Source organism: Pogoniulus pusillus, unplaced genomic scaffold (assembly GCF_015220805.1).
Source record: "Pogoniulus pusillus isolate bPogPus1 unplaced genomic scaffold, bPogPus1.pri scaffold_58_arrow_ctg1, whole genome shotgun sequence".
NCBI classification, from domain to species: domain Eukaryota; kingdom Metazoa; phylum Chordata; class Aves; order Piciformes; family Lybiidae; genus Pogoniulus; species Pogoniulus pusillus.
In genome coordinates, this window is record NW_026974711.1 from 30,076 (window position 1) to 44,685 (window position 14,610).

The window sequence follows — 14,610 nt, forward strand, 5'->3', positions numbered from 1 at the left end:
CCCTCTGTGTCAGTGCCTGCGGCTGCCTGGCCCCAGCGCATGGGAACAAACTGTCCTCATTGTCTCCATTGTCCCTGCCCAGTGACACGGCCGCCGCTTGCCCTGCGGGCGGGGGGGAGGGGGTTGGGGCGGTGAAATCCCCACCTCTGGGGTTGGGGGAGGGGGCAGGGGTCCTCCTGGTGCCTCTCCGGGCTCTGCTTTTGCTGACTTCCTCCTGCCCTCCCTTGGTGTTTGCGGTTCAGCCCCCGCACGGAGCCTTACAGGGTGACCCACGGCTGGGGTGTCCTTGCCCTGCCCCCTTCGATCCCTCGGTATTAACGGGCGGGGGGATTAGGGCTGGCCCCGGGGTTAATCCTTCCCCCTCCCCCCATAGTTCCTAATGCCGATTCCTGCTGCCCCAGGCGCGGCTGCGCTGGGGCCGCTTCCCCCGTGGGACCAATGGGCGGGAGCGCAGAGCGCTATCAGCCTATCGGAGCGCTCCGCGCAGCTCTCGACCAATGAGCGGGGTCTCATTCAACGCTGAGGGCCAATGGGGAGGCGGGGGGCGGGGCTCAGAGCGTAACGCGGCTCGGGCGGGGGGCGGGGCCAGGGGTTCGGTTGGCCTCGGCGCGGTTCGGCCGCGCTCGGAGCTTCCTCGCCGTTACCGGCTCGGTAACAACGGCCGCGCCGCTCAGCCCCGGCCCGCAGCAGCCCTGCCCGGCCATGCTGGTCACTGCATGGCCCCTGAGGAGCAGGACGCGCTGGCCGTACGCGAGCAGCTCTTCCACGAGAGGGTCCGCGAATGCATCGTGAGTGTCGGCGGCTGGGGGGAGGGTCCCCGGGAGGGGCGGCGCGGGGTCGGGACTTGGAGGTCGCAGGTCTCCCGCGTCTCCCCAGCAGGACCGGGATCTCTAGAAGGCAGCTCCAGGGCCTGGCTGCCGCCGTGCCCTCACACCCGGCCCTTATCGGTGCCAGAGCGGCAGCGGGTCCCGTGTGCGGTGCAGATAACGGGGTCCCGGGGCTGTGCCCAGGTGGGATGAGCTGAGTCGAGCCCCGGCGATGACCTCTCTGCCGGGTCCAGCCTCGTATCCCGGCTGCCCTCCGCGGCAATGGGGTCCCACCGTGCCCCGGGGCCGGATGTGAGCAGGAGCGATGGAGGCTCCGTCCCTGTCCCCAGACCCGGGCCGGGCTCGGCTCCGTCCCTGTCCTCATCGCGGTCTGTGCCAGCGGAAAGAGCTGCAGAGCCCCCTGAGGCGTGGGCACCGTCTGGCATGGACAACCTGGGCACAGCCTGGGTATCCCGGTCCTGGCATCTCCTGAGCGCCCTCAGAGATGCTGCTTGAGGAGTAGCCAAGCAGGATGTGGGCAGCAGTGCCAGGGCCACCTGGCCACAGTTCGGTGCCTGCTGGTGGCCAGAGCCTGGGGTCTCTGCCCTGGAGACCCCGAGACCCATCCCCGGGAGCCAAGTCTTGCCCAGGGACTCCTGTCTTGGCACGGCCAGAGTGGAGCTCGCTCAGCCTGGCTTCGCTGAGGGTGGAGGGGTCTTGGGGGTCCCCATGCCAGGCGGAGCTCTGGGCTGTAAGGGCACAGGTTGGAACCCACAGCCTGAGACTCTTCCCTGGCTGGAAGCAGAGACAGGAGGGGACCCTCTGGGCACTGCCACTCAAAGAGTCCAGAGCTGGGCTGACGTGGGGCGGGGGGGAGGAGGGGGTCCATGCCACCACAGCTGGCAGATGCCAGGGACTCCCCGTTCAGCCGAGCCCCCCGCTCTGGGCGAGGGAGGTGGCACAGCTGCTTCTCTCCCCTGTGCCAGGGTGGCAAGTACGGGCGACCTTTCCCCGTCTTGCCGCGTACCCGGTGGGGATGAAAGGTCGCCGTGTTCCTCGAACGCCGCCTGCCCCGGGACCGCGGCGTTCCGGCGGGGGCGGGAGGGACGCCAGAGGTGGCCTTGATGCCAAGCTCAAGGCTGTTCCCGCGGCTCTTGCCCGCTGCCGGTGCCAGCCGAGCGAGGGCTGCGGGCTGGGGAGGCGCAGGGGAGCCGCAGCTGCTCTCCGTGTGGTCCGTCCTGGGTGCCAGAGCAGCTTTGTGGGCACCCATGGGTGAGCCCTGGGTGCAGCCCCCGTGCTGGGGCAGGGCTGGGTATTTGCGTGGGGTGGAACCGAGGTCAGGTGTGGAAAAAAATAACCAAGGTGGAGCCCGCGGGTCCTGAGGTTGGTGGCATCGCCGCGGGTGGGAGAGTTGCCCTCTAGGCTTGCCCGCGCTGCCCGTGCCCCCTCTGCCCACAGATCTGTGCCCTGCTCTTTGCCAGCCTCTACATCCTCTGCCACTTCATCATAACCCACTTCAAGAAGCACACAGACTTCGCTGCAGGTAGGAGGGCAGGAGCCACTCTCAGCCTCCCCAGGGCTTGTTCCTCCGCTGCTTTTGCCCCCCCCCCGCCCCGGGCAACCCCAGCCCCAGTTGCTGCGGGACTGCCACAGCGCCCAGACCCCTCCCCACCCTCCCCCACGAGTGTTCCTGCAGCGTTTGGAGCTGGGTGGGGGAGGTTTGGGAGTGGACAGGGAGCAATGCTGCCTGCCTGTCCCCCCCCTCCCCCAACCTCCTGCTTTGGGTTTTTCCCCCCCCCCACAGTGCACGACGATGAGGATGCTGCTGCCAACAGGATCGCGTAAGCTGCTCCTGCCCCACTGCCTGCCCGCGGGCTGCACTGCTGCTCCCTCCCCCCGGGTGCCCAGTGCCCCCAGGCTGAGGTGCCCGTGGTGGGCAGCACTCCTGGGGGGCTGTGGCTGGGCTGCAATGCCCATAGTGAGCAATGCCCTTGGGGGGCTGTAGCTGAGCTGCAATGCCCATAGTGAGCAATGCCCCTGGGGGGCTGTGGCTGAGCTGCAATGCCCATAGTGAGCAATGCCCCTGGGGGGCTGTAGCTGAGCTGCAATGCCCATAGTGAGCAATGCCCCTGGGGGGCTGTGGCTGAGCTGCAATGCCCATAGTGAGCAATGCCCCTGGGGGGCTGTGGCTGAGCTGCAATGCCCATAGTGAGCAGTGCCCCTGGGGGCTGTAGCTGAGCTGCAATGCCCATAGTGAGCAATGCCCCTGGGGGCTGTAGCTGAGCTGCAATGCCCATAGTGAGCAATGCCCCTGGGGGGCTGTGGCTGGGCTGCGATGCCCATGGTGAGCAGTGCCCCTGGGGGGCTGTGGCTGAGCTGCAATGCCCATGGTGAGCAGTGCCCCTGGGGGGCTGTGGCTGAGCTGCAATGCCCATAGTGAGCAGTGCCCCTGGGGGGCTGTGGCTGGGCTGTGATGCCCATGGTGAGCAGTGCCCCTGGGGGGCTGTGGCTGGGCTGTGATGCCCATGGAGGCCCAGGCCCCATTCTGGAGCTGACACTGGGCACTCCCACAGACTGGGGCTCTGCACCTTCACCCTGGCAGTGGCACTGGGAGCTGTCCTCCTGCTGCCCTTCTCCATCATCACCAACGAGGTCCTGCTCTCCTTCCCCCACAACTACTACATCCAGTGGCTGAACGGATCCCTCATCCATGGTGGGTACATGGTGGGCATCTGGGGTGCCCCAAGGGGCAGTGGAGTAGAGGTTGACCCCCTCCCAGCAGGGAGGGTTGACCACCTCACCCTGACCATCCCTCCCCCCTCAATGCCAAGGGCAGGGTTCTACACTTTGCCCATGACAACCCCAAGCAGTGGCACAGGCTGGGCACAGAGTTGCTGAGAGCAGGCAGGCAGAGAGGGCCCTGGGGGTGCTGGGTGGCAGCTGCAGAGGAGGCAGCAGTGTGGCCAGGTGGGCAGCAGAGCCAATGGCATCCTGGCATGGCTCAGGAGCAGTGTGGGCAGCAGGAGCAGGACAGTCCTTGTGCCCCTGTGCTGGCACTGCTCAGGGCACAGCTTGAGTGCTGTGCCCAGTTCGGGGCACCTCAATTCAAGAGAGATGTTGAGGCGCTGGAAGGTGCCCAGAGCAGGGCAGCAAGGCTGGTGAGGGGGCACAGCTCTGTGAGGAGAGGCTGAGGGAGCTGGGGGGTGCAGCCTGGCACAGAGGAGGCTCAAGGCAGAGCTCATTGCTGTCTGCAGCTACCTGCAGGGAGGTTGTGCCCAGCTGGGGTTCGGCTCTGGTGCCGGGCACCCAGGGCCAGAAGAAGAGGACACAGCCTGAAGCTGTGCCAGGGCAGGCTCAAGGCTGGATGTTGTTAGGAAGTTGTTGTCAGAGAGAGTGATTGGCACTGGCATGGGCTGCCCAGGGAGGTGATGCAGTGCCCATGCCTGGAGGTGTTCAGCCAAGCCTGGCTGAGGGCATTGAGTGCCAGGGTCTGGTTGGTTGAGCAGGGCTGGGTGCTAGGTTGTGCTGGGTGAGCTCAGAGGTCGGTGCCAACCTGTTTGGCTCTCTCTGATCCTCCTGCAGGCCTCTGGAACTTGGTTTTCCTCTTCTCCAACCTCTCCCTTGTCTTCCTCATGCCCTTTGCCTACTTCTTCACCGAGTCCGAAGGCTTTGCTGGATCCAAGAAGGTAGGTGCCAGTTGGCACCGTGGCTGTGCCACCCTCCCAAGCCTACCCCCTCTTTCCCTGGCTCCTCACTAACTGCAGTGCCACAGGGCATCATGGCCAGGGTGTATGAGACGTCGGTGGTGCTGCTGCTGCTGAGCCTGCTGGTGCTGGGCATGGGCTGGGTGGCCTCTGCCATCGTCAGCAACGACGCTGCCAGGCGCCAGTCGCTCTATGGTGGGTGCTGCCAGGGCACAGTGGGTGCTGCCCTGGGTAAATGGGTGCTGGTAGGGGCCCAGTGGGTGCTGGGAAGGGACAATGGGTGCTGCCTGGGGTACAGTGGGTGATGCCCAGGGAGCTGTGGGTGATGCCAGGGTACAGTGGGTGCTGCCCTGGGTAAATGGGTGCTGGGAAGGGACAATGGGTGCTGCCTGGGGTACAATGGGTGATGCCCAGGGAGCTGTGGGTGATGCCAGGGCACAGTGGGTGCTGCCCTGGGTAAATGGGTGCTGGGAAGGGACAGTGGGTGCTGCCTGGGGTACAGTGGGTGATGCCCAGGGAGCTGTGGGTGATGCCAGGGCACAGTGGGTGCTGCCCTGGGTAAATGGGTGCTGGGAAGGGACAATGGGTGCTGCCTGGGGTACAGTGGGTGATGCCCAGGGAGCAGTGGGTGATGCCAGGGCACAGTGGGTGCTGCCCTGGGTAAATGGGTGCTGGCAAGGGGCACAGTGGTTGCTGCCTAGGTAACAGTGGGTGCTGCCAGTGGGTGATGCCCAGGGTACAATGGGTGATGCCCAGGGGCACAGTGGGTGCTGCTAAGGGCACAGTGGGTACTGCCAGGGGGCACAGTGGGTGCTGCCCAGGGGCATAGTGGGTACCTTCAGGGCACAGTGGGTGATGCCAGGAGCCTGTGGGTGCTACCAGGGGCACAGTGGATGCCACCAGGCTGCTGGGCCTCTCCTGCTTCCCACGGGGCAGGATCAAGGCCTGGTGATGCCCAGTGCCACTGGGCTGAGCCTGGCACCTCTGCAGACCTCTGGGACTGTTACCTGCCCTACCTCTACTCCTGCCTCTCGCTGCTGGGTGTGCTGCTGCTGCTCTGTGAGTCGTCAGCTGTGCCCAGCTGCCCTCCTGCCCCTTGGGGACCCTCAGGGTCTGGCTGGGTGCTGAGGCACAGGGCTGAGCCTCCAGTGCCCACCCAGGACCCTTCTAAGGGCACAGGGGAGGGCTGCTGTGCCCCCCATGCCCTGTTGAGCCTCTCCTCCCACCGCAGTCTGCACCCCCTTTGGCCTCTCCACCATGTTTACTGTCACAGGCAAGCTGCTGGTGAAGCCCAGGGTAAGCTGTGCCCCCTTACCTGGGCTCATTGCCCCACTCTGGGGGGGGTCCCAAAGCCTGCCCAGTCTCCCAGCCTGGGCACTGGGTGCCATTCCCATCCCTCTCACCCATCCCCAGCTGCTGGAGGACCTGGATGAGCAACTGAGCTGCACAAGGCTGGAGGAAGCTGCTGTGTCCCATAGGATCTCCTCCGGTGGGTACCCAGCACAGCTGTTGGCTGGCAGCTGGGGGGGCTTGGCTGGCAGCTGGGGGGCTCAGGGTTAATTGGCAGCCCCCTCTGCCCTTCAGCCACCACACAAGTCCTTGGGCATCTCTTTCCTGGCAGGCAAAGCTTCCTGCTGGCTGAACCTGGACATGGAGCTGCTGCGGGAGCAGCTCCTCACCATCCGCAGCCAGAGGCTCAAGCTGGGTGAGCAGCTGGGGGCAAGCTCAGGGCACCCAGCTTGGCACTGGGTGTCTGTGTCCCATGGCAGGGTGGGTGTGGAATGGGGTTATGGGGTGGGGGGAGCTGTCCTGGCACCTCAGTCTCCTGCCCTGGGATGGTCACTTCTCACCTGAGCATCTTCATCCCCCTCCCCACCCCAGAGCTGCGGCACCGAGCATCTCCCTGGCAGAGGAACTTGGGCTACCCCCTGGCCATGCTGGGCCTGTTGGCACTGACTGTGAGTGTCCCTTGGCTCCTGGGGTGGGGGGAGGGGAGCTGAGGTTTGTCCTTGTCCCCTTGCTTCAGCCACTCTCAGTCCCTCCTCACTCCTCTCAGGGCATCTCTCTGCTCATTGTCTGCTTCCACGTCCTGGAGCTGCTGCTGGACGATGCTGCCATGCCCAGGGGCATGCAGGTACCCACCCGGGGGGGGACAGGGGACAGCAAGGGGCTGTGTGCCACACCGACCTGAGCTCTTTCCCTCCTCAACATTCCTCCTTCTATCCCAGCAGGATGCATCCCTGGGGCAGGTCTCCTTCTCCATCTTTGGGTCCTTTGGAGCTGCCCTTCAGGTGGTCCTCATCTTGTATCCTTCAGGAGTTCCTTTGTGTCGCCAGCCTTGTCCCTGGCACTGTCCCTCTCTGTGCCCTCCTTAACTCCCCTCCTCACACAGCTACCTGATGGTCTCCTCTGTCGTGGGCTTCTACAGCTCCCCCCTCTTCACCCACCTGCTCCCCGAGAAGCAGGACACCCCCCTCACAAAGGTGGGTGCAGACCCCCACCCCCCCGATCCCTCCAGCGCATGTTTGCAGTGTCCCTCTGGGGTGTGTCTGTGTGTCCCCAGCTCCAGCTGCTGGCAGAGCCTCTGGAACCCCTCAAGCTGAGGGAGGGGACCTGGAACCCCTCAAACTGAGGGAGGGGACCTGGGACATTGCTGTCCTCCCCCCTCACACCCCCAAATCCCTTCCTCCCCCCCACCAGATCATCGGGAACTGCGTCTCCTTGCTGGTGCTCAGCTCAGCCCTGCCTGTCTTCTCCAGGACTCTGGGTGAGCTCTGAAGGAGGGGACCAAAGGGCACCCCAAAAACTAGGGTGTGGCCCTAGGATTTGGGGGTGAGGAGGGGTGGTCCTAACTGTTTTCCCACACCCCCCCCTTTAGGCATCACTCGTTTTGATCTCCTGGGAGCCTTTGGTCGTTTCAACTGGTTGGGGAACTTCTACCTCATCTTCCTCTACAACATGGGCTTCGCAGGGCTCACCACCCTCTGCCTGGTCAAGAAGGTCTCTTGGGCTGTCCAGGCAGAGCTGATTCGTGCCCTCGGTGAGGACAGGGATGTGGGCACACGGGGATGTGCCCAGGGATGCCCACCTGCCCCTCTCCTGGCTCTCATCTTCTCCCTCTGCCCAGGTCTACACAAGCTGCCGCTGCCTGTCGCTCGCCACCGGCCTCTGGGCAAAGCCAGTTAGGGTTGGGGGAGGCAAGGAGGTGCCCTCCCCCCACCCTTGATCCACCAAGGTGGCCACCAAGCTGCAGGGCTGGCCCAGGTGGCACCTGGTGCTTTAGGGACATCAGAGTCCCTCATGGAGCAGGGGTTCTGCCCTCCCCCCCAGCTCTCCCTTCAGGTTCTGCCAACCTGCTGCACTGCTGAGCCTTGGCCTTGAGCTGTGTCCCCATCACAGCCACCCCCCCCAGCAGTGTGGGGTGCCCCCCTCCAGGGGCTGTGCTGGCTGCAGCCCACCCCCCTCACCTTCATTTGCACTCCCCTGGCTGCACCTCGGGGTGGGGGTGGTTGAGTTTTAAATACCCCCCCCCGCCACGGGGGGAGGTTGGGTTTAAGTACCCCCCCCCCAGGGACTATCCTGGCACCGCAGTGGGGGTTGCCCTCTGCAATCACTCCACTCCTTGTGCCACCCTGGGGGCTGCCAGGGGACTTTGGTTGTCTCCCAGCTAGAGGCTTTCAGGGCTCCCCCTGCCCCCCCCCCGGCTAAGGGAGGGGCAGGGCTGGGGGGGGGCTGCTGCATGGTTCTGGGGCTCCCAGATTTGATGTGATGAACCTGTCAGGTCTCTGTTCCCTTCAGGATGTGTTTGGAGCAATAAACAAACTCTGGGTTTTTATATAACCATGGCTGAATCTGGGGGGGGTTTATTCCCTCTTGGGGGGGGGGGGGGTCCCTCTACCCAAGAGGGGTCTCGATTCCTTTCTTCCCCCCCCCCTCGATTTTCTCTGGGGTTCATAATTAACTTCATTCCTGCCCAGGGTTAATGAACCTCTTCCAGGAAGGGATGAGGAACCCCAGGGGGGCTCTGGACTTCTTTGGGGGAAGGAGGGGGGGGGCTGCGCTGCCCCCATCAAGGGGCACAGGATATAAGGGGGGGGGAGTGGGGGTGTGCTCAGATCCCTACAGACATGGGGAGGGCTTGGGGGGGGATCCTGCAACCCGAACGGAAACTGCCCCAGGAACCAGACCCCCCCCACACCTCCATCCTGTCCCGATTGGGGCTGAGCCAGGCTGCCACCCCCACCCCCCATGACGGAGGGGGGGGGTTGGGGGTGTGTGGGGTCAGGGTGCCCTCCCCTAACCCCCCCCTTAGCCCCCCCCCCAGCCTGGGCCGAGCAGGAAGCGCAGGAAGCTGTGTTTATATTGCAGGAAATGAGGCCATCGGTGCCCGCGATTTCCCCGCGACCCACTCCCCGGGCTGGCACCGGCGCTGCGGGGAGGGGGCTACGGGGCTCAGATGCCCCCCCCCCAGCCCATTCCCACCCTTCCATTGCCTCGCTGCTGCCTCCTGCCCTCGCCGAGCCTGCGGCACCCTTGGGTGCTTCACTAAGTGCTGAGGGTGGGGCAAGGAAGGGGTCCGGTCCCGGCGCGGGGGGGGGGTCCGGTCCCAGGGGTGCGCTGTTCACGTCGGTGCCCCTATCCCGGGGCAACCTGGAGCCAACCTCAGGGTCTGTGGATCCTTGGCGGAGCCCAGCCCCGGGGGTGCCCCGGTCCCGGCGTGCAGAAGGGGAAGCCAGTCCGGGGCAGGGCAGGGCAGCGCGGCGGGGGCGGCCCCGGGGGATGTGGCCGTTGCTTGCCGCCGCTTTCGGGGGCCGGCTCCGAGGCGGAGCCCGACGGAGCTGCCCAGTGCCGGAGCCGAGCGGTCGCAGGTGGGGGCAACTCGGCCGAAGCGGCTGCGGGCAGCCCACGGTTCCGACCGAGACCCCGGGGGAACTGGTACCGGCGGCTGGGCCAGCAGCAGCTATCGGTACCGGGAGTCGGACCGAACAGGTGCTACCGGGGCAGTGCCAGGAAGCGATTGCCAGCGGGAGCGGGGTTGTGCCAGGGGACAGAGCAGGTGCCGGTACCGGCGGTGCAGCGTCAGGATAAGAGGTGTCCCCGGGGCAGCGTTAGGAGAAGAGGGGTCGGGACCGGAGCCGGGAGGTGGGTGCCCGGTCCCGAGAGTCGGTGACAGGACTCGGGAAAGGTCCTGAGACCAGAACCGCGGCGTTAGGAGCAGGATAAAGGGGGTCCCGTTACCGGAGCGGGGAGAAAAGCCGGTACCGGAGGGCGGGGTCCAGAAAGGGATTGGAGGCAAAATCGTATCGTGGGGTCAGGTCTCGGTCCCGCTCCCACGGCAGTTCCAGGAGCAGGGTCCCGGTGGAGGGGCAGCGCCAGGAACCGGGCGTCTGGTGCCCGGTGCCCATAGGCAGCCGTCGGAGGTCTTTTCCCGAGGCTCGGGTGGTGTCGGGGAGGCCCCGGGACGGGGGTCCCGCAGCAGGCTAGGGGGTGCCGGGCTCGTCGGCACGAAACCAACAGCGGGGGAGGGGGGGAGCCTGTCCCGAGTGGGTGACGGCACCAGCGGAGAAAGGGGGGGGTTGTCAGTCCCGGGCGGCCGCGGATCCCGCAGCGGCGACGGGACCGTGGGTGTGAGAAGGAAACGGCACCGACCCGCCCCTGGCACTGCGACCCTCTAAAAGCCCCGGAGCCACCGCACCGGGACCATGCCCGCCCCGGCCACTTGTGCCCCTGGAGACTGATCGGGGCCCGCGAAGTTAGCGGGGCCCGGCGACCGGGATGCCCCGGCGGAACCCCCTCGCCCTTGGCCTGCTCGTTTGCCTGCTGGCCGCTCCGGTACTGGGCTGCGGCCCGGGACGGGGCCCGGTAGGGCGGCGGCGGCTGGGGCGGCGGCAGCTTTCGCCGCTGCTCTACAAACAGTTTGTGCCCAACGTGCCCGAGCAGACCCTGGGGGCGAGCGGCAAGGCGGAGGGCAAAGTCCTGCGGGGCTCGGAGCGCTTCAGGGACCTGGTGCCCAACTACAACCCCGACATCATCTTCAAGGACGAGGAGAACACGGGGGCGGACCGGCTCATGACCGAGGTGGGGGCTGCGCCCGGCCCGGCCTCGCTCCCGGGGACGCGGGGGCGGAGGGAACGGAGGGGGCGGGAGCGCAGCGACCTTCCTCGAGGGGCACCGACCCTCCCCTGGGCGAACGGACCCTTTCCGGGGCCCACGGGGATTGTCCGAGGGGCGTCGACCCTTCTCACGGTGCACGGAGAGCCCCTCCCGGGTCTGCCCTGAGTGCCTCGTCTCGATCCGTGGCGGCGGCGCGGCAGCACCGGAGCCCCGTGAAGGGACGGTGGCTCCACGTTAAGGATCTGCCGTCGAGGATTGAAGAGGCTGGGGGCGCCCGGGGTGCGGCCGCTGGGCCAGGCACACGAGATACCGGCGGCTCCGCTCTCACCCTACCGGGGACAGCGACAATGGGGAAACCGCAGCCCTGGTACCGGGAACAGGTGGATGTAGGGCAGCGGGAACCCGGGATGCTCCGCGCACCCGCCGGGATGCTCCCGGTTGCCATGGCGAAGGGAGGCTCCCCGGTCGCCATGGCCACAGGGGATGCTGCGAGTGGTCCAAGCGGCTCCCGCGGGCCGAGGCGGCGGGAGCCGTGGGGCTGGGACGGCGGGAACCGACGGGACCGCGGGCACGGAGCCGGCCCGGGGATGCGGGCGGCTGAAAGAGTCCTTTGTGGCCGTGCCGGCATTCCCGGAGCCTGAGGTCAGCGCCGGGCTGGAAGCGCCTATTGTCGCCGGGCCGGGCCGGGCCGAGCCGAGCACATTCCTGCCCCCCCGCCGCTACCGCCCCCCCCCCCCCCCCCCCAACTTAGCCGAGCCACCCTGGGCCCGCGGCCCCGTGCTCCTGGGAACAGCTTTGTCGCTCGTGGGAGTGGGAGACATCGGGGTGCTGGAGGACACTGTGACCTCGCCGGCTGCCGGGGTGGGGGAGGGGGACGGAAAGGATGCAGTTCTGGCCCCTGCACCCCACATCTCTGGGGAAAGGGACCCCGAAGCCGCCGGACCTCTTCCCCCGCCCCTCCGCTTGCCCTCATCTCCGGGCACTGGAGTCACAGTTCCCCCCCATGGTGCCCTCGGGGCCCTGGTCCCCGCTCTGCCCTGCTGAGAGCCTCCCCCCGGGGCTGCTCTGGGCCTCAGCTCTGGTTCACGCTCAGCTGCTTCCCCCCGCACCCTCCCCCCCAGGTTAATCAGTCATGGCCGTGCCCGTGGGGAAGGTGACACCATCCATCCCTCTGCTGTCCCGGTCCCCTGCCCGCTCTGCCTGGCTGCCCGCACCGAGCAGCAGCTCCACCGGGCCCCGGGGCACGTTAACGTTCAACCTGCGCACAGGCCGGGAAGGGAGGGGAGGGAAGAGGAGGAGAGGACAGATCAGATCTGCCATGTCCCTCTCTGTACCCGGTGGGGGACACCCCACCTGCCCCCCTTCAGGCCCTCTGCAGTCTCAGTGTCCATCTTTAGCACCCCCTTGTAGGAGGGGACCAAGCACTGAGGTGGCTCTGGGGGTGACCCCGGCGCTGGTTTGTGTTCCACCCCCTCCACCCCCACCCCTCCCAGCGCTGCAAGGAGCGAGTGAACTCTTTGGCCATCGCCGTGATGAACATGTGGCCGGGGGTGAAGCTGCGGGTGACAGAGGGTTGGGACGAGGACGGGCACCACCTCCCTGACTCGCTGCACTACGAGGGCCGGGCGCTGGACATCACCACCTCCGACCGGGACCGCCACAAGTACGGCATGCTGGCACGCCTGGCAGTCGAGGCTGGCTTTGACTGGGTCTACTACGAGTCCAAGGCTCACATCCACGTCTCCGTTAGAGCAGGTACCACACGGAGAGGGTCACCAGCCCCATAAGCATCTCGTCCTGCAGCTCTTCCCCCGCACTGTCCCCTCTGCTCCCTCTTCCGTGCGGGATGCAGCCCTGCTCTGGCTGCTCGCAGCGGTTTCACCCTGCCTCTGCCTCCAGCCCAGCTGCTCCTCTTCCCCTCCCGGCCTTTGTAGCCCCCACATTAACCAACCCACTCCTTTCCCCTCCAAATTTCGCCTCGCTGGAGCCACCCTCCTGGTTCAGCTCCTGCTGAGGGGTAGGTGAAGCCGGTAGGGATGATCACAGCCCAGCCTGTGGCTTCCTCCCCCCTGCCCCCGGCCTTTGTAGCCCCCACATTAACCAACCCACTCCTTTCCCCTCCAAATTTCGCCTCGCTGGAGCCACCGTCCTGGTTCAGCTCCCGCTGAGGGGTAGGTGAAGCCGGTAGGGATGGTCACAGCTGAAGCCGGTAGGGATGGTCACAGCTCAGCCTTGTGGCTTCCCCCCCCTCCGCAACGCCTGCTCGGCAGCCACTCCGGGCCGGCAGCCTCCGTCCTGCCTCCAAATGACAATGGACAGAAAGTGAAAGTGGCCCTTAAATGTCACCGTCCCCAGCCCCGAACAAAGGGCGTCAGTGCGGGGTGGACAAAGGGGCCCTGCAGCACCCGAGCCTCCCTGGGAGCTCTGCGCAGGATCAGGGCTTTGGGGGGGCTTCGGAAAATGCTCGCTTTGTTCCGGGGGTGCTTTGCGGGGTCGGGTGGCTCCACTCGGGACCGTTTACCCCCTGGAGGTGGTGGCCTGTGAAGGTGCCCGGCAAGGACAGGGGTTCTATAGCTTTCTCCATCTCCCCCCCCCCTCCCCAGATAACTCCCTGGCCGTTCGAACCGGCGGCTGCTTCCCCGGCCACGCCACCGTGACGCTGCGGAGCGGCGAGCGCCGGGGCCTGGCTGAGCTGCGCCAGGGCGACTGGGTGCTGGGAGCGGAGCCAGGCGGGCGCCTGGTGCCCACCGAGGTGCTGCTCTTCCTGGACCGTGACCTGGGCCAACGAGCATCCTTCGTGGCCATCGAGACGGCCAACCCCGCACTCCGGCTGCTCCTCACCCCGTCCCACCTCGTCTTCGCTGCCCGCGGAGTGGCCAACGGTACCGCGGCCGCTTTCTCGCCCGTCTTTGCCCGCCGTGTGCGACCGGGAGATGCGGTGCTAGCCCACGGGGCTGGCGGGCAGGGGCTGCGCCCGGCGAGGGTGCTGCGAGTCTCCCGGGAGGATGGCGTGGGGGTCTTTGCGCCCCTCACCTCTCACGGGACCCTGCTGGTTAACGGGGTGCTGGCATCCTGCTATGCCGTGCTGGAGAGTCACCGCTGGGCGCACCGTGCCTTCGCCCCCCTCCGCCTCTTCCACGGGCTCCTCTCACTGCTGCCCGCCCGCGCCGAGGCCGGTAACGGGACGGTGCCGGAGCCTGGCATGCACTGGTACTCCCGCCTGCTCTACCAGCTGGCCGGTGGCATGCTGGCCCACGAGGCTCTGCACGCCTAGGGCTCGCTGGCCCCCCAAGTCACCGCACACTGGAAGCGGGGGTGGGGGGGGCTCTGGCCCTGCCCCCCCCCCCCCCCCCTTGTACCCACGGAGAGGGGGTAGGGGCACCGCTGGCCCTGACAGGGAGGTTTAGATGCCTCTCAGCTCAGCGCTGCTTAAGGGCATGGAGTGGCCGAGGGCACCTGGGCTCAGCCCCCTCCCATGTCCAAGAGCCCCTCCAGCGGCACTGCTGAGTCCCCATGCCCTGATCCCCCTCCCCCACTGTGTCTGTATTTATTGCTTTATTAACAACTACATAGTGGCCAGGGCTGCTGGACCCCTGTCTGGGGAGGGGGCCAAACCCAGCCCAAGAGGGTGATGCCAAATCAGCCCAGCACCCAGCTGTATGCCCCCTAGCTCTGGCTCTGATCCTCTGTCAGCCATGGTGTCCTTGTCCCCATTGCCACGCTGCAGGGTGGGTGGACAAAGGGTGGGTGGTGGTGGGGAGGGTCTGCTGCAGGCACCCATCCCCCTCCCCGTGCCAGACCTGGCTCTAACTGTGCTAACTTCTAACCTGCCCTGCTTGAGAGTTTTATTTTTCTATTTATAAATGGTAATATAAATGTCCCTCGTGCCCACCCCTGGCCCTGGCAGTGGGGCCAGCCCCACGGGGCAGAGGGGGCAAGCCTGCTTTTAACCACTTCTGGTTTAAAACAAGACAAAAGGAAATGCT

At 66.4% G+C, this 14,610-nt stretch overlaps 2 protein-coding genes across 3 annotated transcripts; both read left to right on the forward strand.

Moving 5' to 3' along the window:
- The first annotated feature begins 601 nt into the window (after nucleotides 1–601).
- Nucleotides 602–8,350, forward strand: LMBR1L (limb development membrane protein 1 like). 2 transcript variants are annotated; one of them, XM_064141497.1, is made up of 17 exons: nucleotides 602–788; nucleotides 2,265–2,349; nucleotides 2,611–2,647; nucleotides 3,380–3,519; nucleotides 4,389–4,492; nucleotides 4,579–4,705; nucleotides 5,501–5,569; nucleotides 5,742–5,806; nucleotides 5,924–5,999; nucleotides 6,132–6,215; nucleotides 6,392–6,468; nucleotides 6,567–6,644; nucleotides 6,739–6,815; nucleotides 6,903–6,993; nucleotides 7,211–7,277; nucleotides 7,389–7,550; nucleotides 7,638–8,350. In XM_064141497.1, the coding sequence occupies exons 1-17, from the start codon at nucleotides 717–719 to the stop codon at nucleotides 7,694–7,696; spliced, it is 1,470 nt and encodes a 489-aa protein (XP_063997567.1). In that variant the 5' UTR covers nucleotides 602–716; the 3' UTR covers nucleotides 7,697–8,350. The 2 variants fall into 2 exon arrangements, with proteins under 2 accessions (XP_063997567.1, XP_063997568.1); XM_064141498.1 differs by having other exon boundaries at nucleotides 6,742–6,815.
- A 1,753-nt stretch (nucleotides 8,351–10,103) lies between these two features.
- On the forward strand, nucleotides 10,104–14,056 carry DHH (desert hedgehog signaling molecule). The gene is made up of 3 exons (XM_064141499.1): nucleotides 10,104–10,588; nucleotides 12,118–12,379; nucleotides 13,228–14,056. The coding sequence occupies exons 1-3, from the start codon at nucleotides 10,286–10,288 to the stop codon at nucleotides 13,896–13,898; spliced, it is 1,236 nt and encodes a 411-aa protein (XP_063997569.1). The 5' UTR covers nucleotides 10,104–10,285; the 3' UTR covers nucleotides 13,899–14,056.
- The last annotated feature ends 554 nt before the right edge of the window (nucleotides 14,057–14,610 follow it).

Bases quoted from the DNA above. Each gene is read 5' to 3' on its own strand.
- LMBR1L (XM_064141497.1), top strand. From the start codon at position 717: ATGGCCCCTGAGGAGCAGGACGCGCTGGCCGTACGCGAGCAGCTCTTC. The intron at 4,706-5,500 runs GTGGGTGCTGCC...GCACCTCTGCAG, and splicing joins CAGGCGCCAGTCGCTCTATG to ACCTCTGGGACTGTTACCTG. The intron at 6,216-6,391 runs GTGAGCAGCTGG...TCCCCACCCCAG, and splicing joins CAGCCAGAGGCTCAAGCTGG to AGCTGCGGCACCGAGCATCT.
- DHH (XM_064141499.1), top strand. From the start codon at position 10,286: ATGCCCCGGCGGAACCCCCTCGCCCTTGGCCTGCTCGTTTGCCTGCTG. The intron at 10,589-12,117 runs GTGGGGGCTGCG...CACCCCTCCCAG, and splicing joins CGGACCGGCTCATGACCGAG to CGCTGCAAGGAGCGAGTGAA. The intron at 12,380-13,227 runs GTACCACACGGA...CCCCCTCCCCAG, and splicing joins CCACGTCTCCGTTAGAGCAG to ATAACTCCCTGGCCGTTCGA.